Raw genomic sequence first — 22,166 nt, forward strand, 5'->3', positions numbered from 1 at the left:
AGGTTGGGCTCGCTATGGAAGTGAGCGGGTCCTGGGGATGTTGTTATACGGGAAAATCTAAAAGCGTATGTGTCTGTCAGCAGCTGTGTGGGGTGCAGTGGGAGTGTAGGGGAAGAGGCAGATGTCTTCCTGCATAGCTGAGCCTCTTACGGCTCTCAGCTCTGGAACCTGGAGGTGCCCAAATACCTGGGGTTTAAACCTTTAAAAGGGGAAGAAGAGGAAAAACGAGTACTTTTTAGGATGATTGCAAGCAGGGGGCTTGCTCTGTAATTATTTTCTGTGGTGCTGGCAATGTGTTTGGATTGCCATTACTTATTGTTGAATGTTTTCAATACCCAAATGTGGTTCTGAATGCATTTGCTGGCTCCGGGATGCTAGTGACATAGGCATAAAAAAATGATTTGTGGTTCGTATGTGGCTGTCACGACAGCCTGTGCTGGAGCTCCAGATGCTGCCTGTAGCCCTCGTGTGGGACCAGCATTGCCCTGGTGCGGCGGGTGAAGTGGTTGTGCCCCCGATGGGCCTGAGCGAGATGTGTTTGGCAGCGTATGAAAGCAGCTCACAGCAAGATCTTGTAGATGTGAGCAGTTCCTGGCCTGGAGTTGGTCGTGTCCCTGAAATGGAGAAGGGCAATTGTGCTTTTCTGTTAGGCAGAAGTGACATGTGGTTAGAGATCCCAGGACAGGCAGGCGCCCTCACTGCTGTGTGCTGCGCTGATTTTGAGGTGGAATTTTAATGTTGCTGCTTTGGTAGTAGCAATATTTTCATTGCTTGTGGCAGATTTTTAAGGTTGGTGGCTTTAAGGGGAGAGAGAATTATTTATTCTCATGGTATTCGGCTGATTTATCTACTGTGGGTAAGGAGGAGGCACAGATGGGAGAAAATTTCTGAAATGGGTTCAGAATGGACTCCCTAAATGTGAACTCTGTGGTACTTGTATCCAGTATATTATATTATTACTTATATACTAGTATAATTTGTGATTATTTTGATCCTTGTTGTTATGTTATCATAACTACTTCTGTTGAAAATAGTTTTATTCCATTCAGATGACATGTGAATGGGGGGATTGCTTCAGTGATGGGACTGGATTCCCCTTTCCCAACATAAGTTATTTTTCTGCCTGTGATCCCTCTGATTTTTGGGGGAGGTAGGGAATGACTTGGTGTCACCACCAAATCTGTGCAGTAGTGTGGAGTATTGTTCTTACAACTAGGCACAGAAGGAGGGTGAAACTTCTATTGGCTGTTTGGCAGCATCTGCCCAAACTGAGAGGAGTGTGATCTGTACCCAACACAAGATGTGGCAGCCTCCAAGCAGTTTCAAAATCATTTGTAATGGGTTTCTTTCAAGTTTGTTATTTGAAGAATTACTGCACACAGCAGCAAGTCTCCCAGAAGCCACCTGATGTGCAGATGTTTCTCAGCTGTGGTTGTCTTGACAGGGCTCTTACCACCAGGGTAGTTGGGGAATCTTTGCCATATGCAAAACAAAACACTTCCCATGCCAGAATAGCAGGGGTAATGGAATTGCTTTGCTCCAGTTATTGATTAACCAGCGCTGTTACGTCTGTCGAGCATAGCTTGATCTTAACTTTTTATTTTAAATAGTGTCTTAGTGAAACACTTGAAGTGGTTATTAAACTAATCATAGGTTGTTTCTGAATTAACCATTATCCAGATATTAATATCTTCAAATGCTCACCATGTTTATGTAGCTGACCTCTTAAAATTCTGAAATGCAGCATAATAATGCCACTCCTTTTGTACTTTCTTTAGTCATTTAGGTTGATTGCTGCACCAAACACAGGACAGGCTCTGTAAGTGCTTCCTGACAGCACAGAACAGTGCTTTGGGCACTGTGTTGCACCTAATAATGAATACTGCTGGTTAGTAGTAGGGGGTCTCTGCATATGATTCTGCTTTGAATTGTGTTTTCAGTTTGCAGCCTAATCTTAGAAATCCTTGGTTCCCATCTGCTTTGTCTGTGCAGGTTCAAAGGTATCTCCTGCCTTTGTGTATTTGCTGTGTAAATCAAAAAAACCCCAGCTTATTGACCAAGCCAGGGTCTATGATCGGTGGGTTCTTAGTTTGTGTTTGTCATGTGTGGAGCTCGATGATGTGCATGGCAGCCTTTCTGCAATTAAATGCTTTAACTTCACCGTAGAAACTGAAAAAAAGGGGGAAAGCCTGAAAAAAAGCATTTTTTCACTGAAAAAAAGAGCAGGTATGTGAGAGACTTTGTTTAAAAATAAATAAAATGTCTTTTATAAATAGATGGAGAGACTACATTTTTTTAAAATTCAGCACTTGCAGCCTTTGCTGGGTAAAGGCTGCAATTCCAGTTATTCCTGCAGCAGAAATGCCTTAACCTGTGATTTGCCCAGCCACCAGCTGAAGAGCAGCCAAGGTCCTGCAGCTCCTTTCTTCTCCTAATGAGGAGCTCTTCAGAGCTACTTCAGTATTTCTTAAACATGAAGTAAATTACCTTTTAGGCTTGTCTGCATTCAGAGTGGCCAATGAGCTCTGGGAAGTGTTTCTGTATAAACTACAGCAAAGCCACATCCTTAATGCTTTCCCTCTGCTTGCCAACGTAAACTACTCCTCATCAGGCATGGCTGGACTTCTTACTGTGTTGGAGAAACTCGAGATGTTTCTCTACCTCTTGGGGTCTGAAATTGCTCCCATTCCCCAAGCATCCCTCCCTGCTGGAGACTGCAGTGTAATCTAACCCGGGTGGTGGCAAGACAAAAGTATGAGTTGTGAGGCAAAAACTTTTTTTTTTTTTTGTTTTTCTTTAAATGGCTTTATTTCCTTGTGTTTGCTGGAGACCAGACTTGCAGTAGTATAGAAAATAAGTGCAAAAATTAGAGTTTCCAAATTCCTTGGGGGAAGGGAGTTTGACCAGTGTTCCTGTGAATAATTAGCTAAGACACAGGCAGAACTGTTCCTGCCTGGGACAGCTTCTTCCTGTTCTTCACGCTGTTTGTGCCTAATGGTGCAGTGGAGGTGCCAGGAGGTGCTTCCTCCCCCTCCTCCTCCTCTCCCAGGGGCTGGGGCAGCTCTAAGTCAGCTCAGGGAGCTCTTCTCCGGTGTGCCTGCAGCGCCCGGGGCAAGTGTGATGCAAGGGTTTTGTTATTTATTGAGGCCCCGCAGGGTGACCTTGTGGCTGGTTAAGGAAAACATGTTGGGTGTGAGCTCGACTGTCCCCTGAGCAGCAACCACCACTGGCAGGGAGCATCTTGTAACTTCGAGCTGGTTAATGATGGGTCTGGACTGAGAAGTGAGTGCTGAACTGTGCCTTAGGCATTAGGACATTTTTTTGAAGGCAGCCTCCAGCTCTTTGTCAGCATAGGTGTTCACTTGAACCATTGCTTCAAAGTAACATAGTCTGTGACCCCTGGTTTTAGGACTGGTCTGTACTGGGAGGTCTTTGGGTGCCTTTGACCATGAGCTGCAGATCTGTGATTGCTGTGTGAGGAATGCTGTGACATCTGCCCGGGGCACCCCGGACACTACCCTGGGCACAGTTTTGCCCCCAAGGGTTGCTGCCAAAGGAATGGTGAATGCTGCTGCCCCCAGTGTGCCAGAGCTGCCCTCGTGGCCCTGCTGGCAGGTTCAGCAGGGGCTCAGCCACAGACCCAGGCAGCAAACCCTGCTGAGAGTTTGACATTTTCTGTCCTCCCTCCCTGTTACTGCCGTTCTGACTTTAAAAATAGAATGAGATTGTCTCATCTCAAGGCAAAGGCTTCTCAAGAGGGTTCATTATGTCACATGTATTATCTGCTCTGCAGATCTTTTTAGGCAAGTATGAGTATTTTTTAAAGTTGTATACCAGCTTTTATAAACCAAGCTCTGCAGCACTCCCACACGCAGCACGAAGGTGATGCTGAGTTGCCCACAGCTCATTTGAACATACAGCTCCCTGTCCAGGAGGAGGGGGTGGCAGGGGGTACCTGCTGTGGGCTGTCCCAGCAGCTCACTCTGTGGGAAGGGCCGTGTTACCACTCTGAGGAGGCCTGGCAGCTTGCACAGTCACAAGCATTTCACTCTAGAAATGTTACCAGAGACTTTTCGGGTAGTTAGATCTCGTTTCTTCTCCTACTGGAGTGGACAGAAGTAGGGAGTTTCCTGAGTGATGTTTGTGACATATTTGTGGTGTGTCATCACGGTGCCACTTCACACCACTTTTTTTAGATATGTGAAAAAAAAGGAAACTGTCTTGCAGTTCAGAGGTAAAAGTGCCTTAAGCAATGCTGCAGCAAAGTGCCAAACGATGTGGTGGGTTTAAATCTGAACTCTGGTTGATGTGCTTGCCCCATCCATGCTGAAGGTAAGGCACTTTTATTCCTAACACTGCAAATTAGGATGTTTTTTCATCTGCAAAGGGATTCTCCTTGCTTTGATGACCCTCCAGTGATGGCTGATGAGTGTATCATAGTCCAGTAGTGGGGAGCAGCCCAGGGAGTGATGGGACACAACTTTAAAGTAAAAGGAAGAACTTTTAATTTTTTTACTTTCTTCAGCGGATCAAATTAGCAGTCTGCTAAAGCCTTTTAATGCTAAAACTTCCAGAGCATAAACAATGACCTGTGAAAAGGAGTGCTTGGATCTGGACCCTGCATATGATGAGGTCTGGCATCTCCATTATGGCCAATTAAAGTGACAGCAGAGTGTAAACACTCCTGACTCCTGTGTTCCCTGGCTGGCTCCTGGCTGCACATGGCCTTTCTCCTCTGCCTTGGAAAAGGCACGATGTCACTTTGAACTTCCCAGCCAGAGCACAGAGCAGCCTTTGAGAACCTCTGTGCCCTCTCCTCAGCAGGAACAGCCCAGAAGCTGAAGCTTGGTCTTCCAGTCGAAACCTGTTGTCGTTGAATTGCACAATTGTAGAGAGACAGATGTTATCCTGCAGAGGGGGGGAGGCTGGCAGTGCACTGCAGCACGGGCTTGCCCTCTTCTCTGGGGACTCCTCAGTGCCTTTCTAGGATGCTGTCCAGCACTCAATCCAAGATCTGGATTTTAGGAATAATCTTGCCCCTAGAAGTTCCTTCCAATACCCACAACAATGTGTGAAGCTTTGCCTTAAACTGAGCTTCAAGTATTAGATTTGAGTAACTAAACAATCACAGGAAGCTGTTGCGTTGACCAAACTAACTTTTGGCCCTAAATAAGTTCATATTTGAACAGTTTAGTAGAATATTCGTGCTCTGCATGCTGGTCTTGAACTTGGAGAGATTTTATATTCCCAGTTACACTGGGAGACAGGGTGTTCTTCCGTGTTGCGCAGCAGGAGATGGAAGTGGTTTGTGTGACTTCCTCCCTCCCCCATCAGCCTGCCTGTGAGCAGCCTGCTCTCCCCTGTGCACAGGCACAGCAGCCTGGGTGAGAGAGAGAAAGATGTGGGCAAGAGCCAGATGTGGGCAGGAGGGATCCTGCCGTGGGTGGGAGCTCTCTCACGTCATGGGCACGGAGGCACATGTTGTGGTCTCAGTGCTCCTATATTTTCCTCTTCTGGCTCTTCCTCATCTCTCCTGTTCCCGTCAAATCAAAGGGTAGATCAGCACCTCCCCACCTCTGCCTGACAACTGAAAAGGAAAGGAAATAGGCTGGGGAAAACCTGTGCTTTAAAACATGTAGCCCACTTGGTGTAAATATGCAAATGTTTGTAGAGGAGTGGCTGTTTCTAAAACACGTTAGGGAGAAATGCTTCACACCCTTCTTTGTCAGTCGGTAATTAAGAGAATACTTGCCTTCCAATGCAGTGGCTGCTTAAATAAAGATGAGAGAGCCTGGATTTTCTCTTACGATAGAGTGCAACAGTCAGTAACTTTCATCTGAGACCAAGCCTGGCACACCTCCACATGGCACCTCTTGCAGTTGTGGTGAGGTGACTTTTCCTGTGCTTTGGCTGGGAAGAAAGTGGCTGGGGAAGGTGCAGGGACTCAGGCTTCTATCTGTCCCACATCAGATTCAGCTTGTCAGAGGGGTCAGAGGCATGATCCTGGTGAAGGAAGGGCCGTGGCTGGTCTGCATGTGGCATTTCTTGTTTCTGGTCGTGTGTGATGGGTCCAGCTCTTACTAATCAGATTGCAGAGTGGTGGGATACTTGGATCCTCTTTTCTTCCCTGTCTCCTCTGGCATACTGTGAGGCTGTCTAAATGTCAGGGGTGTTGGTGATTTGGCTGTGATGGGAGTGAATTTTAACAAGGCTTGCTCTTCAGCATGAAAGTATTGATGTAGGCATGTCATGTAGCCTGTCTGTCAGCCAAGTTTCTAGCTTTCAGCTGCTTTATATGCCTATTTCGGAGATTGCTTCCAACCTGGGAAAGCCCAGTCGGGTCAGTGCAGGGCAAGGCAGAGCTGTGTTCCCATACCCACCTAATGCTGACACTGCTTTCCTGCCCCACAAGGATCAGAAGGAATCCATGGGAATCGCTGTCTTCTGGCTCCTGCTTCTGTTTGGGGTGGCTGTTGGAAAGGCAGGCTGGGCTTACTCATCTGCCTTCAATGCAGTCACACAAAGCCTCTTTCCAGGAAGGGAATTCATTAGTTTCTGTGAAGTGGCCTTGGATCTGTGGGCAGCAGGTGCTTCTATAGAGCAAACTGTTGCTGAATATTCAACAGTTGCTATACAAGTGTCTGGCGGCTGCCTGTGAAGCACTTGGAGTTATCTTGAGCATCCGATTGGATAAAGTGCAAACCACTTAGGGCTTTAAAGATACCCGCAGCTATGTTGTATTGGTGGTGTTTTAACGTTCAGCGTTGGGTTTTCTTTTTATGAGACTCTTCCAAGATCATAAGCAGCAGCTTTATCTCTTTTGACTCAGCCAACAAAGAAGGGAGCTGCCTAGGAGAATGACAGCCCCAGTGATTCATATTCAAGTCGTCAGAACCTCATTCTCTTGGCTGGTTTCTGCTAATGACATGTGCACTGGAAACAAATGACTCAGGCTAGAAGTGTCTATTCATCTTTAAACTTCTTAAACTCTCCTTAATCTCAAGTTAGCTCTCTTGAGGCTACCTGAATAACACTTGTTCTTGCCAACCTCTAATTTGGTACATGAAATACTGTATATATCTAAACTATGAAGGAATAATTTGAGAGGCTAATGTGTACAATCAGCCCCCCCCCCCTTTTTTTTTCACTTTAATTTCCTTAGGTGTGGTTTATAAGCAGCTTGTGCTAGATGTCATCATTGGAAGTACAGTTCTGCGAGAAACCATGATCACTGAACAATTACAGCTTCAAATAACTTATAGCTTTACTCAGTAAGGTGTGGATGCCTGTATATTGTTTACCAGCAACACAGCCTGATTCTATTGTCTTGTAATAGCTTACTTAAACCTGTATTAGTTGTTTTAAAGATGCTTTGTCTCTTTGTCTGTGTTCTTCTACTGATTATTTAGGCCACAGAAGGAAAAGTTTTAATTCAATGTGTGATTGTGACAGTTGTACTGGAGGCTGGTTTCACCCAGGGAGCTGAGGAGACACCACAGTGGTGTTCCCTGAGTTCCGTGCTTTACAGGATCTGCTCGAGAGGTCCCCGTGTGCCAGGAGTATTGTATTTTCAGGGGGCAGGGATTCCACATCCCTAAGCTTTTAAAGCTCAGTGGTACATCGTGTAGTTCTGCCCACAAGGAACAGGCTGGAGCACAGTGGCTGTCGCTGATCCTGGCTGCTGTGCATTGCCTGAAATTGTTAGCACCAATTGGAGATGGACCATGAGCACTTTAAAGTGGGAATTGACAGTGACTGGAGCTGAGCCCTCCTGCTCCTGGCAGGGTCATTCGAGGTGCTGCTGGCTTTGAAAGGGCTGGGGTCTTCAGTGTGTCATTTGCAGGGAGCTCAGGGAGCAGCTGAGATTGTGCTTCCTAAACATCCACTTCGTTTGCATCAGGCACTGGGGTTGGGCCAAGTTTGCGAAGAGGGGCCTTGGCAACCTGGGATGTGGCATCTGCTCTCCCTCTGTGAGGGAGCAGCTGAGGGGAACCTCCTCCAAGGAGCTGGGCTGGGCTCTGTTCTCCATTTATCCAGTCCCCATCAGTCCCTGAGCTCCCCCTGCTCGAGGGTGGGATCAGCAGAAGGGAGGACCTGCTTCCAGGAGGGGTTCCAAGTCTGGCAGTCTTCTGAGTCATTTCAGAAACTGTAAAGCAGATGTTGAGGCTTGTGATGGACCATCACCTTCAAAAACTAATTTCTTTTATTCTTCCTTTTTTTTTCCCCTCTTTTTTTTTTTTTTTCCTTAGAGGGCTTTAAAGTGCAGGAATAGAGGAATTACACTTTGGAAAAGAATCTCTGGCACTGAGCAGGCTGGGGACAGTGGAGTCTGTGCTGTGGTGTCACTCAGCTCTCCCATACAAGTAAATGTGTGAAGGTTGCTAGAAAGGGACAGAGAGGAGAAGCCCATAGAGATGACACTGCACATTTAATTGTTAGTGGACTCTTCAGAGAGCACCTCAGTTGCTATTATTAGAACAAGCAAATGTGTGGTGTTACCTACAGGGAGCAAAAAGGGGAGTCTTTCGTGATCTTCTTGACCTTTACTTCCTTGTGTTAATTTGTTAAATACCGGAGAGATTTTCCTGCTGTAAAAACTTGCTTAAGCAGAGACTTCTCCAAGATCTCTGAAAAACACATGCTTATTGGGAGCTTCAGGGTTCCACTGTGTACTGCTTGCCCCTCTCTTTCCCTCCTGGATCAGACTTTTACCAGCTGGTGCAATTCCATAATAGCAATCAGGCTTTATTGCATTAAACTTGTTAAGAAAATAATGTCTGTGCCTGTGGGGCTCAGAGTGGGGGAGGAAACTTCGGGAAAATGTTAGATAAATAAACACTTCTGGGCACTTCTGAAACATTGTCATTGCTCTTTGCAATCTTTGCTTTTTCAACACCCTACTAAAAAGGACTTTCTGCTTGTACTATTTGTAGCTCCCAAGGTAATTTGCAAAGAGCAGCAGTGGTGTTGTCCCTGCTGGCTTTGGGAGGGTGCGGGTCAGGTGTGCTGAAGAACCCGGGGCTGAGGCAGGGCAGGTTCCAGGGCTGCTGTCTGACCTGCCAGACCTGGACCCCCTGGGGGTGAGGGGCTGGAGCTCAGAGCTGTGAATTTGATTGCACGAGGCAGTGTGGCTTCAATAAGTACTGTGTGATATAGACCAAGGATAAATCCTTTGGGACACGTCTTGAAGCAATACCTCAGGAAAGTTTTAGGCATAATAAAGCTGACACAGAAAAGTGGGAAAGGGCTTTTTGAATAGTGCCAGGTGTTTCACTGACATTGCTTGTTAATCTGGAAGGCTTGTTGAAAGCTCAGCTAGAAGAGCATCCAGGTGTCCGCTCTGAGTGTGTACCTGGAGTTTCAAAAACAGCAGGCAGTTCTGTCCTTTTCCCTGCTGGGGTATATATTAGTTAATGAGATTTGAGCAGGTGGGGTTGTTTGGAATTTCTTCAACCTCCATATGCTGAAGAGATTTCAGAGTTAAATAAATTGGTATTTCAGGAAAAAGCTGGATGGTGAGACCTGCATTTCTAACAGGAGTTTCTGCAAATCTTGAAAAGCTGCAGCTTCTGCCTCTTTTCCTGTTGAAGCTGAAAAGACAGTTGGTGTCATCAGCACAGAACATCACTGGTTCTGCAAAAGTGGGTTTGCGCCTCCCTGGCTCCCGCAGAAGAGTGTCCAGAGGCTGAGGGGATGGACTTGGAGCTGAGTGGTGCCACTGGTGAGCATGTTTGTCCCAGCAAACATGCTCACCAGCAGGGCAGGGAGTGCTGCTGATAGTGCCTCTGCCTTGGGATTCCTGGGTGGGATGGCAGTTGTGCCTGAACATGAGGTATATCCCTGAATGAAATGCTTCATTCCTTGTGCCAGTAAACTCAGCTTTAAAAGCTTCACTTGCTAGCAGTAGCTCAGTGCTCAGGCTGCCTGTGGAGCTTCCAGATGAGCTTTGGAGTAGAGCTCTGAGTCAGGACTTGCTCTGCAGCTCTGAGTTATTTGTGTCATGCTGGATGGGAATTGTCAAAGCTGCATTGTGTGGCTGCTTATCAAAGGATAGAGTAAAATCTTAGCCTTTATTTTTTCAATTAATAAATTTTTTTTGTGTCTCAGGGACAAGCAAATAGAACCCAGCTTGTCTTGGCTATTCTTAGTATTTGTGGGGCAGGAGGGGGAGGGAGAGGGCAAACAGCAAGAGCAAGGAGTTGCAGTAATGAGAATGATGTCTTATTTTAGTTGATACTTAATCAAGACGTGGCTCCAGGAAGAGATGATTTTTGCCCTTTTTTTCCTGCTCTCATATATTTTTGATTGTCACCAAGACTTACCCTGAACAATTTAATGCCTGCCAATTCTTTTTTCATCTTACAAATTTTTGTCCATCCTCAAAGACAGGGTAAACTGTTGGGCTTATCCGGTTTGCTTTTGTTTAATCTCTAATATTAATCAGAGAACTAACTCTTGGTGACTAATATATTACAATCTCTCAAAAGATGTCTAATTTCGTTATAAAACTTTGAGGATATTTATTACTTCAAGTACATTTTGTTAGTGAATTAGGGTAAAACTGACTGCATTTTATAGCTGGGTGTTGTGTCCTTCTCCCCTGTGAAGTCGGAGGCAGTACATGAGTCCCTCTGGAAGGTACAGGCTGATATAGTGGCTTGAAGGAGCTGGCTTTGTAAAGCAGGTCAGCTTTTTGTTTCATGGCTTTTATTCAGTGTCACTCTTGCTTACCAGGGCATCCAGAGAGTGTCTTGTTGCTTCTCCTGTGTCTGCTGAGCTGCCTTCAGGGTTGATCTGAACTGACTCCCAATTTTCCTTGTGCCAGGGCGGTGAAATCCAGGACTGTGCCTACTTGGACAGCGAAAGCACCTACAGCGAGTTGGAGCTGTTTCCTGATGAGGAGGCGATGACTCTGGCCCAGCAGGAGGTTCACCATGAGTCTGACATGGACAGTGCCATCGAGAGCGCCCAGAGCTCCGAGGCCTCGGACGTGTGTCGGAGCGAGGACAAGGACGGCGTGCTCGGTGGCCTCTTCCTGCCTGGTGACAAGTGAGTAGTGCCAGGGAGGAAGGAGCCTTTATGTGGCTAATCCCTCCTGGGTGAGGCTGAGGACGGATGATGGATTTAGGAACTTAACATCCATTTACAACATAAGGGGGATGGATGTCCAGGTCCTCTAAGTGGCTTAGATAGCCTCGGTCCTGGCTCCTTCTGGCACGTTCTGTGAGCGCTCACAGGACTTGCACATTCTGTGTTGAAGTGAAAGCATTGGGTCTCTCCAGAACACATCACTGCAATAGCATCTCCCAAAACCTAGGTTCTTCTCTGTTGCCATAAGCTTTATATGCTGGAATTAAAACAATACTTCCTGCAAAGCAGTTCAGTATGGGGAATACTGCTGCAGTCTTTTGTTCATCTAATTGTGTACCCGGTATTGTGGGCTCTGCTGACTTGCTTTGCAACTTCACGTACCAAGTTAATTCTTTGTGTTTCTAATTTTCCATTACCTATATTGTGCAACAGTAAATGGTGTTTAACACGAGGTGTCCTGGCATGTGTGTGTGTAACCATAGTTTGCTGTTAACACCAGTGTCTCTGTAACCCTAACTTGATTCTTCCCAGGTGTGTACCTGGGAGTGCTGGTTAAAGATGGTTGTGGGGGAAAAGAACCTAATTTGGCTTAATCCTGCTTTGAACTGAATTAAGTAGTTACCACCAGACAGAGCTCAGCTGGGCTTGCTTTGTAAGCCTCTGCCTTGTCTTCCCTATTTTTGGCCTGTCATCTTGATTTGTGCCTCTTGAGCTTTGTTCGTTGCTAAGGCAGCCTTTCTTCTCTCTCCTGGGCCTCCTTGGATGCTCCCTGTGCTGCCTCATTCCTGCCCTCCTCCTGAATTTCTCAGCTAGCTGAGTTTTGGCCTTCTCCCATCTGCCCAAGCAACCTCAGAGACTTTATCAAGATAATTACAGTTTCCGTGAGCTCTTTATCAAGATTGTCTCCCTCCTTTGCTTGCCATTCCCAGTTCTCCAAAGCTCCATCCTTGTGGTGACTTCCCATGCTGTGTTTGAGATGTTTTTCCTCGCAGCTGTGCCAGTTAGGCTCTTGTGAAGGGGGTGGGCAAGGCAGTGTGCCTCCTGTACCCTCCTTCTGGGGCAGGCAGGAGCTATCAAGAGCTACTGTGCTCTGCTAGACTTTGATTTATCCTCTGAGACCTCCTCAGCCTTGGTAAATCTGCGGGGTGGAAAGCATGAGAAGCTTCAGGCTTTTGTGTTAAAAGAGGCAATAGAGCTATTTACTTTGGGCAATAGAGAGATTTACTTTGCTGCTTGCTGAAGAAGCAGGTGGGGTGTGTATCAGGTGTATCAGCCCTCTGAAATCTTGCTCTGAAGAACAGGAGATTACCTTTGAAAACAAACCAAAAAAACCCCAAACAAACGAAAAAGCACCAAACACTTGAAAGTTCCCTTCAGAAAGTGTTAGAATGAGGAAAATCAGTCACTTTTAGCAACTCCTTTGCAAATGACTGTGTGATTCCTAGGCCTCTAATCTTGGTGGAAGTGTTACAAGGAGCTTCTTCCCAAACTCACTTGGTGTAACTGCAGTTGAGATGCAAACAGCAGTAGGATTGTAGGATCTCCCAAAACCTACCAATACACAGTATGTTCGTGGCACAGCAGCACTTTATGAATAAATGTTAGTGTGATATGTTGAGCTTCTCACTAATCCCTCAGCCAAGGAGCCTTGTTAGATAAGTTTCATCTATTTCTTGTATGAGTATTCCTATCTTTATCTTTCAATAGTGTGCCTGGCTTGACTTGCCCTAATTTCTGTTAATGTGAATTAGATAAATGAGTTGCAGGTTATAAATGGATCTCATCAAAACAGGGGAAACAAAAGAGCATACATCTGAAATGTTGGCAGGCTTCCTCTTCTACTAATTGCCTTTGGAGGGAAGGGATATGCAAATGATGCTTGCACCATCCGCCAAAGGAACACTGGTGCATCTCTTGTTTACAGCTCACAAGTGGAGTATTACAGGAAGAGGACTCTCCCTGTAGAGAGGTTGAGAGGCGCAAGGTAGACTCAGAAGAAGTTTAGTAGGAAATATTGTTGTGCTGCTGGAGAACAATGTCACCTGGGAGCTACTGTCCCATGGCTCAGCTGGTGGAGCTGGAGATACAAGCACTGTGCACTGAAGCAGAGGGAGAGAAAAACGTGACCTGATCTGCATAAAGTGCCAGCAAATTCCATTAGTGCTCGGTCTGTACTGCAGAGGCCTTGGATTCTGCTGTGGGGGGAACAGCTGGGCAGTGCCAGGGCCTCACAATTGAAGCATCTATTTCAGGTTTTCCAGGTGTGTTTTCTGTAGGGAGAAGTTTGTTTGTAAGAACTTTTTTGTAAATTTACTGGCTTGTCTGTTTGACTGCCTCACCAAGGTAGGAGCTGAGTAAACCTGTGTAAAACACCTACACTCTGCAGGTCCACTGCACAGGGCAGTCTGGAGTCTGGGCAGGGGAACCCTGTGCACCCTCTGCAGCCATCTTGCTCTGTTTTATTAGATTTGATGTGCTCAAAACTGCTCTGCCAGCTGCTTTCCTGTGGTGCCTGACTCTGCTGATCTGTGTACCTGTGTACCCTCTTTCTCTGAAGTCACAGGGTCCTGCCACTCCCTACCCATTTAACATCATTTTAGGTACTTTTCTGGTAGTTAGACAGCCTTTTCTTGTGGTCCATATATCCTTTGTAAGACAGAATTTGTCCTGATGGGAGGAGGGGCAGGAACCCAGCCTCCATTAGTCACATCAGTAGCTTTAGTGACTCTCTGGTAAGTGGTGAGCAGAGGTTTCTTTCTGACCACACAGAGGAGAGTGGCTGGAATTCCTGGGGTGTGGGAGAGGGTGTATCTGGATTACTGGGAAACTCTCTGATTGTGGAATAGAGTGACAGCCTCTGTCTTATACATGTTCCTCTCACTATCCCATGCATTTCAGAGCTGTCTGCATGGTTCCTGCATTCAGAGCAGAAATCCCCATGTGGTCTTCACATGGAAGTGGTGGCTGAGAATCATGAAAGTGTGCTCTTTAAAGCAAAATGGTTTGTGTTGATCCAAACTTGTCACACAGGTACCTTGTTAGTAGATTCTCATGCTCTTGTCTCTCAAGGCACTCTGTCAGCTGCACATCAGGTACATTTAGCACTTCAGGGCTTTAGCACAAAGGTGGGTTACAGCTTTAAAGAGGGGACAGCCTGTGAAGGTGGAAGGTTCCATATGAGGTGAGGTGCTATCAAAGTCGGCCTTCGAGATGTTTTGACCTCTTGTTTCAGGTCAAGTCCTCACAACCCTTCTGCAGCATCTGACCTCTCCACTTATTCTACCGCCTCCCTGATCAGTAATGAAGAACAGTTTGAAGACTATGGGGAAGGAGATGATGTGGATTTTACTCCCAGTAGCCCATGTCCTGATGATGAGACCAGAACCAACGCCTACTCTGACCTTGGCTCATCTGTATCTTCCAGGTTGCTCCTTATTCATTAACAAACAATTTTCCATTTTTATTCTTCTCTGACCGTAGCAGAGTTTACACTGGTTAGGTAGACTTACCTTAAAAGCAAAATATTATGAGTTCATTTCCTGCCTTCTAATTGACAGACTGCATGTAATAATAAGAGCTATAGCAAATATATTGTTTCTGATTACCTTGGTTGGGTTCTGTTGAAATAACTGGGCTATTTCACTTGTCGAGATTTCTTTCTATTGCAGACAGTAATTCCACAGTTCAGGGCTAGTATTGGAAGGGATTTGCTGCAAAGGAAACCAACTTCACATTATGTACCCACCCTAGTGTAGGGAAGACTTACAAGAGAGCTGTTTCTGTTTAGCATTCTGATACTACGAATCCTTAGCACTAATCTGTGAGGGGAACTGCTGCAATATGTTCAGGGGGTTATTTGAAACAAGCATCCTATTGACTTGGAATGTCTTGGGAAACATGAGCAAGTAGCTGCTGTCTGTTAGGAGCTACAGATCCACAGCAGTGCCCTTGCCTCCTGCATGTATTCTCGGTCTCTGCAGCTCTTACATCTTGTGGCCGAGGCAGGTCCAGATTGTACAGTCCTTCCTTTGGGCAAGGGAATGGGTGAGCAGGGCTGGGAAGAGCTGAGCATGAAGATTCTCTGGGATTAGTCTGCTTGGATCAATAGCACACAGAGGTCTTGTCTTCATTGCTAACGCAGGACGAGCTCCCTGCATCCTTCTGTTCCGCATGCGGCCCCCATGTTCTCCCCGTGTTTCCAGCATTTCTGCAATCCTGCCTGGCCACGTCTCTCATGCATGCAGAGCCAGACCCCTCACCACTGCCCATTCATGATGATGGCTCCTGTCTTTCATCCCCTCTTCCCTCAGGTTTATGCAGCACTTTCCATTCTCATTCCTGGGGCTCAGTGCACATCATGCCATGATTGCTGTCTTTTATTTGAGTTTATTTTCTCTTTATCATGCCAAGAGGTACTGTTATCTCCTCTACAGACCTGTGTCCACTTCTCCCTTCCTCCTCATTCCAGGGTTCCTATCATCCTGCCATCTGAGAGGGTTCATGTGACTTCCTATCAGACCACTCTCTTCTTCATATTCCTGCCTTTCTCTTGAAGAAAAGACTCTTCAGGTTGCATGCCAGGCTCTAGTGGGAAGATGGGCAAGATGAGAGGGGGACATTGCTGAGGTTGAATATACTCATGTAGCTGCCTTTGCTATGTGCATCACAGTGGACCACATGTACCTTTTGTTGTTCTTTTGGTCACCCAAACTGATTCTTTCCACTGCCACCCAGAAATGTCCACATCCTCTGGAAGGTCTCAGCTCAGACAGGTGGACTTGCCCTAAGAGTAGCACTGGCCATCATCAGCTCTGACATGGACGAGCTGTGGTTAGAGATAGTTCTTCAAGTCCCTCATCTGTGACTCTGACACACAGTCACGAGGAAAATCTGTTGTGGGTTGGTTACTACAGCCAGTAACATCTCTCCTTTCCTGCAAACAGTGCTGGCCAAACCCCACGAAAAATGAGACATGTTTATAACAGCGAGTTACTGGATGTTTACTGCTCACAGTGCTGCAAAAAAATAAATCTCCTCAACGATTTGGAAGCCAGGCTGAAAAACTTGAAAGCAAACAGGTAAGCAGCCTATTGCACTGCTTTTGACAATGCCCCCTTGACATGGGACTGGCTAATAGCAGGAGGAGAAAGAGAGCAAGCCCTCTCCCTTCTGTATCCCATTCCATCTTACACATGTGTTGTTCTTCCAAAACAGTAAGAAATTTAGACTTGGATATGTAGCCCAAACCAATATGCTGTTCTTCATCAGCTCTTAAATATTTTTTCTGATTTAAGGTGCAGACATCGTTGCTAAACTCAAATATTTTAACCAGTGAGCTCTTTGATTGCAGCTTGAGAGTGATATTTCAAGGAATTTTTCCCAGGAAGTGGGATCTGCTGTGCTGCTTAGTGCAGATCTACAGTTAGCTCCTGCTTTCTCCAGGTGGGAAGGAGGGATCTCCAGATCCTTGGCTAATGCACATAACCTTACATACACCTCTCCTAAAGCTACTGGTCAGCAGAGGTACTTGGCTTCTCTGGGATTTTTTTTTTGTGATGTCAACAGAACTTGGAAAAATGATAAATCCTATGGCAGAAGTTATTTTTGGAGTTCTTTGCAATTTCAGCCTTTTCCTTACGTTTCTCTGCCACTCGATCACTCCTAAGCTGTGCTGAGCACTTAAAAAGTGCTTCTAACAATCACCTAGAGTTTTTAAATGGAATTATTTGGTGGGATTTTAGCTCCCCCTAGAAACTGGATGTGAGTCCTGCCTGTCAGCGTAATCCTTGGGATGCAGCGCTGCCCTGCTGCTTCTCGTGATGCACAGCAGTGTGGAACTTGCCATGAGCAGTGCTCCTGCCCTAGCAAGGAGTCTGCCAGCATCCAGACCATGACCAGCCAGTGGGAATTTTCTGAGGGAGGCTGGATATGCCAGACCAAGAGCTGTGTCTGTGCACACAGAGATGTGACATCCTCTTACTGAGAGATGCAGCAGGATATTTTTGATGTGGTTCCAGTGCTGTCTGGAGCAAGGGGTCTTCATTTAGATAGCACCAGTCTCTGGCTGCACAAGGGAACTGTAACAATGGAAAGACCTCAGTTCCTGTGCTGAACTGGGAAGCATTATGGGGAAGGATAACTAACTGTTCATAAAATCATCTAAAAACTGGAAATCCAGAATAAATGTCCATCACTAACTTGGTGTCCCTTTGTGGTGTTTCTAATGTTAGTTTTGCTCTGATTTACACTGACAGATCTCTGCTACATGTAACAGTATCTGCAAATTGACTTATTAATGATCACAGTAATTTGTGGCTTCACTCATCTTTGTGTTCTTAGTAATTGCAGCTTTTGATTCCGTTGTTAAAGAATATTGTTCACAGAATCATCTTTTGAGTAGGCTAAAAAAGTCCATTATATTTCATTGTGCAATTGAAATTGAATCAAATCAGTGTTTAATTCCTGTATCATTCCTTCTATATCCATGTAGCCCTAACAGGAAAATATCAAGCACAGCTTTTGGAAGGTAAGAGTCTTCAAGTTTTGTATGAATATTTGTGGAATCAGCCATAACAATTCCATAAGTGGGAGTGGGAGATGAAAGCAGGAATAATTTTAGAAAAACAAAAATGTACCAAAATAAGTTTTTAAGGGAAGGGGCCTGTGTTTGGGTATGAATGTTGCCCCTGTTACTCTTGGAGCAGGCAGCTGAATTGGAAACATCTCTGTTAAAATTATAGATAGTTTTTGCTTCCTTGTCTGCCAAATGTATTCCTATGTACTGCTATTTCATCAGTCCAGCTGCTGCTTCTTTAACCCTCATAATGTGGGCCTTGCTGCTGTTGCCAAAATGTGAAGGAGGGCAAGAGCACCCCTTTAAAAAGGACATACAGAATTGTCATCTTCCTTTGACTGAATGAACCAGCCCTGGTCTGGGGAGGGCTGTAAGGTTCAAAGACATTTTAGATAATCTCCAGTGTTACATATTCTGACACTATTCTGCAGCGGGAACTGCTTGATAATTCTTTTTTTTAGTTTGGTTTTTTTTTAAGTTCTTACGGTATGAAATTTTCTAGCTTAACTGTACCAACCAATGTGCAGTGGTGACCTTATTTAAAATTTGTAATAAGGCAAATACAATTCAGTGCATAGTGTGAATAAGACTTAAGTATTTTTAAAACTATGTTAATGCTAGTGGCAGATCCTATCAAAAGCAACAAAGAACTCACTCCATAGAACTAATGTCATTGACTGTGCTCAGTATGATTTAATTTAGCTACCAGTCTCTTGTAAGACTTGGGCTTACACAGTTGTAATTGTAACTGAAATGATTGCACAGATTTTACCATGGATGTTCAAAGTCTGAAGCCAGACTCTTTGTCCTCCCTCCTCATCAAGCAAAGTAATGATCGTTCTGATCTTTCAGACAACTCTTCCACAACAGTAACTTCAGCAGCAGTAATGGCAGCACAGAAGACTTGTTCAGAGACAGTATAGACTCCTGTGATAATGATATCACTGAAAAGGTGAGAATCTCTGTGCCCTATGAGCAATGTACCCAACCAAATTCTGGTGGAGCCCAGCATCAGGGGATCAAGATCTTGCTCAGAAGTACCCATGATCTGAAATAGCTTATTTCAAAATGTCATTGATGTTCCATTACTATTACAACTTTTCAGGCTTAACTCAAGAACTGAGCAAGCACAGATTTAGGCATTGTGTTAGGACACTTTATGGTGTATTTGCAGTGATCACCTTCAAGGAACATGCAGGGTCTGAGGAACTCAGAATTGTGGAGCTTAATTTTGCTGCTGGCTTTGCAGAGAAATATGCCCCCTTTTAAAATGGTAGAGTAGCTAAATGCCAGTTCAGAACAGTGAAGGGGTGTTTGAAGAGAGACTCGAACTCAGTCTTTTTTGCTTGTCCTTCCAGGTCACATACCTAGAGAAGAAGGTGACAGAACTGGAGAATGATAGCCTGACAAATGGTGACCTGAAGAGCAAACTGAAACAAGAGAACACACAGCTGGTTCACAGGTAACAAAGCACAGAGCCAGGTCTCCTCACCAGTGCAGCTGTGGGGAAAAAATATTTGTCTCTAGAGTATGATCAAGTCTTCTTCCCTAATGCTGACAGATTAAATAAGGCTTCATCTGAGAAGTCCAGGTGGAATACGGCTGCCTTGCTGAATTTTCAGCAAGAAAAGGCCTGCAGACAAGTGTTTTTGACAGAGGTGCTACTGACTTGTACAGAGAAAACTCTTCTGCTGTAAGAGCGGTGTCCCCTGATGGTTGGGGTTTTCCTTGCTTGTAGCAAGAGCAGAATGCTGGGTGTTGGTCTTAGTCTCAGCTTTATGAGACTGAAAGCATACTAGATGAACTGATACTACTTAATTCTGTGTTTATTAGTAAATATGAGAGATATTGGGAGATGTTAAATGCCAAAATAGATAGTGAATTAGAGTGAAACAAAGGAGTAGGCAGGAAAGAGAGAGGCAATGAATTTCCTTCTGAAGCTGTTACTGAAATGAGGTCTGATTTCCTTAGAGTTCATGAACTAGAGGAATTATTGAAAGACCAAGAAACATCAGCAGAACAGACTCTGGAAGAAGAGATAAAGAGACACAGAGAAGCTTACAGCAAGTATGAAAAAGAAAAAGGCACCGAAATTGAACTGCTAAATACAAGGTAACAAACATCTTGGTGCCACCCTGAACAGGGCAAAAGGTCCTCTTTTCTTCATTTTTACTTTGCTTGTAAATGTAGGCTGTTCACCAGCAGACAGTGCACAGATGGTGGCAGGTTGGCAGCTCTGTGGAGTAGCTCTGCAGTCACATGTCTAATGCCCAAAAGCTTGGAGGATGCTTTACATTAATGCTTTAATCCACATGGCCCATGTAGGCAGCTTAACTGGATATTTGGCACAAATTCAAGGAGGGAATTGTGACCAGTTCTAGCAAATGTTTGTGCCTGTGTTTGTTTTTTCCAACTCGTGTTTTTTCAGCTGCCTGTTGTTAGAAGCACAAGAACCTGAGGGTCAGTGTAGCATTTTGGGCCTTAGAACCAAACAAGCAACAATGCATGTTAAAAAGTGCTATGATTAGAAAGATTTTCCCTATTTGGTCTTTCTATCAAGTGCAAGTGAGATGGCTTTTTAGAGCACACTATTGTGCATGTCTACATTCTTGAAGAGGTATTTGCTGTAAGATTTTTGTTATTAACACAGGGTTCAGCAACTGGAAGAAGAAAATGGTGATCTGAAAAGCACTGTCACACGGCTGAAATCCCAAACAGAGAGATTGGATGAGGTAACAAAACTCCTGAGTCCTTGAGCAATTTAACAGCAGTTTATAAGAGCAAACTCTTACAGTGCTTGGCCCAGCTTCTTAAATTTTCCTTCCCTAAACAAGGTTATTGATGGAATTGGAACATTGGTCCAATTGAACCTTTAGGGGCAGGAACATCCTGAGACACAAGGCAGTTTATGGCCAGCTGTGTCTCTAGGTTCCTGTTGTGAAGCTGAGCTGTGTCCTGCTCTTGCCAGCCTGTTCTGAAGTTCCCCCCTCGTTGGTTCCAGGAGAGGCAGCGCATGTCAGATAGGTTGGAGGACACGAGTCTGCGACTGAAGGATGAGATGGATTTGTACAAGAGGATGATGGACAAGCTGCGACAGAACAGGCTGGAATTCAACAAGGAGAGGGAGGCCACACAGGAGGTAAGACCAGGCAGTCTCATATCATCTGCATGGAAACCCCAGGGAGAAGGAATGGGCAGACATGATGAACACTGAGAGCACCATATCCAATGAAGCTATTGCTGGATTGTGTTTCCGTGGGAAGGTGCCCACAGAGCAATGAATGCTGCAAGAATACTTAAAAAGTGCCAATCCCTGACCCAAAGGGCTTACAGCTCTTAGAGAACTGTGTGTCCTAATGTTTCCCTCTGTTTCCAAAGGAAATTATGCTTCTTGTGCATGAAGCTTAGCAATCACACTCATTGCCAGCTCTGGGGCCTGTCGCAGTCCCTGGCTAGATGGTGACAGTGGGGGGGGAGACAGTCCCCCTTTTTTGGGGCTCTGCAGAATCCCAGCTACCAGGGGAGGAGCAGCACGGAACAAAAGGACAGCAGCAGCCCGGGCCTGGGTGGCACTGGGTTACTTTATTTGATGTTACACTCCCCAAGTCTCGGGGTCCCAGGCAAGGAGCTGGGGGCAAACAGCAGCTTATAAAGGGGGGCAGGTCTCAAGGGAGGATATAATGTAAGAACTGTGGGTGGAAAACAAGGCAGGTAATACAAGGGAGGAAAACTGCTTGGGACAGGAGGGGTTAACAACTGGATGTGGGAGGAAGGGCTTTGAAACTTGGCAGAAAAGTAGCTAAGTAGCAAAAAGATAAGACACCTGGCTCAATTGAATAACAAAGGCAGTCCTGTGTCCCTCTAGAATCAGGGGGAGAAAAACCCCAAAAGGACAAATCAAACAATAACCTTCAAAATAAAACCACAATGCAACAGGGGCCGTTTAGGGGACCTGTGCTTATAAAGGTAGGGGAAGAGGCTGTGTTGTAGGACTGCGGCCTCAGCCAGGCTCAGGGAGTGCTTTTGCTGGAGTACAGAGGGGGCTGTTGGCAGGGAGGGCTGCACAGACAGAGCCTCTTTGCTGCCCACAGCTCATTGAAGACCTGCGGAAGGAGCTGGAGCACCTGCAGCTGTACAAGCTGGAATGTGAACGTCCTGGACGTGGCAGGAGCTCTTCCTCCAGCCTGAGTGAATTCAATGCCAAAACCAGAGAGGTGGAAATGGAGCATGAAATAAAACGGCTGAAGCAGGTGAGAAAGGAAGGGCCTCTCAATCCACATCAAATGTACAGGAATACCTTGAAAAATGCAAGCCCAAGCACTCTGCCTTCAGATTTTGTCCCCCGCTTTCTCACACAAGCACAAGAGCCTCGTTGTATCTGTGCAGGACTTCTTTGCACTGGTGATGTAAATCATGCCCCAGGAAAACTCAGGCAGGGAGGCCTTGTCACTGGAAGTAAGAGTTGCTGTCAGCTTCAGCCTCACTGTATGTCATCCAAGCT

The 22,166-nt window shown here is 45.5% G+C and overlaps 1 protein-coding gene across 4 annotated transcripts in view; it reads left to right on the plus strand.

Moving 5' to 3' along the window:
* RAB11FIP4 (RAB11 family interacting protein 4) overlaps positions 1-22,166 on the plus strand; it is a 119,991-nt gene that overhangs the window by 89,068 nt on the left and 8,757 nt on the right. For 3 of the 4 annotated variants that reach the window (XM_059864497.1, XM_059864500.1, XM_059864499.1), the window contains 10 exons: positions 10,826-11,049; positions 14,324-14,515; positions 16,035-16,169; positions 17,582-17,617; positions 18,518-18,617; positions 19,024-19,127; positions 19,637-19,777; positions 20,316-20,397; positions 20,667-20,804; positions 21,757-21,915. In XM_059864497.1, coding sequence (XP_059720480.1) covers positions 10,826-11,049; positions 14,324-14,515; positions 16,035-16,169; positions 17,582-17,617; positions 18,518-18,617; positions 19,024-19,127; positions 19,637-19,777; positions 20,316-20,397; positions 20,667-20,804; positions 21,757-21,915 — 1,311 coding nt within the window. The remainder of the gene's footprint in view (positions 1-10,825; positions 11,050-14,323; positions 14,516-16,034; positions 16,170-17,581; positions 17,618-18,517; positions 18,618-19,023; positions 19,128-19,636; positions 19,778-20,315; positions 20,398-20,666; positions 20,805-21,756; positions 21,916-22,166) is intronic. The other variant, XM_059864498.1, reaches the window with a different exon arrangement.

This window comes from Haemorhous mexicanus, chromosome 20 (assembly GCF_027477595.1).
Source record: "Haemorhous mexicanus isolate bHaeMex1 chromosome 20, bHaeMex1.pri, whole genome shotgun sequence".
Classification (NCBI taxonomy): Eukaryota; Metazoa; Chordata; class Aves; order Passeriformes; family Fringillidae; genus Haemorhous; species Haemorhous mexicanus.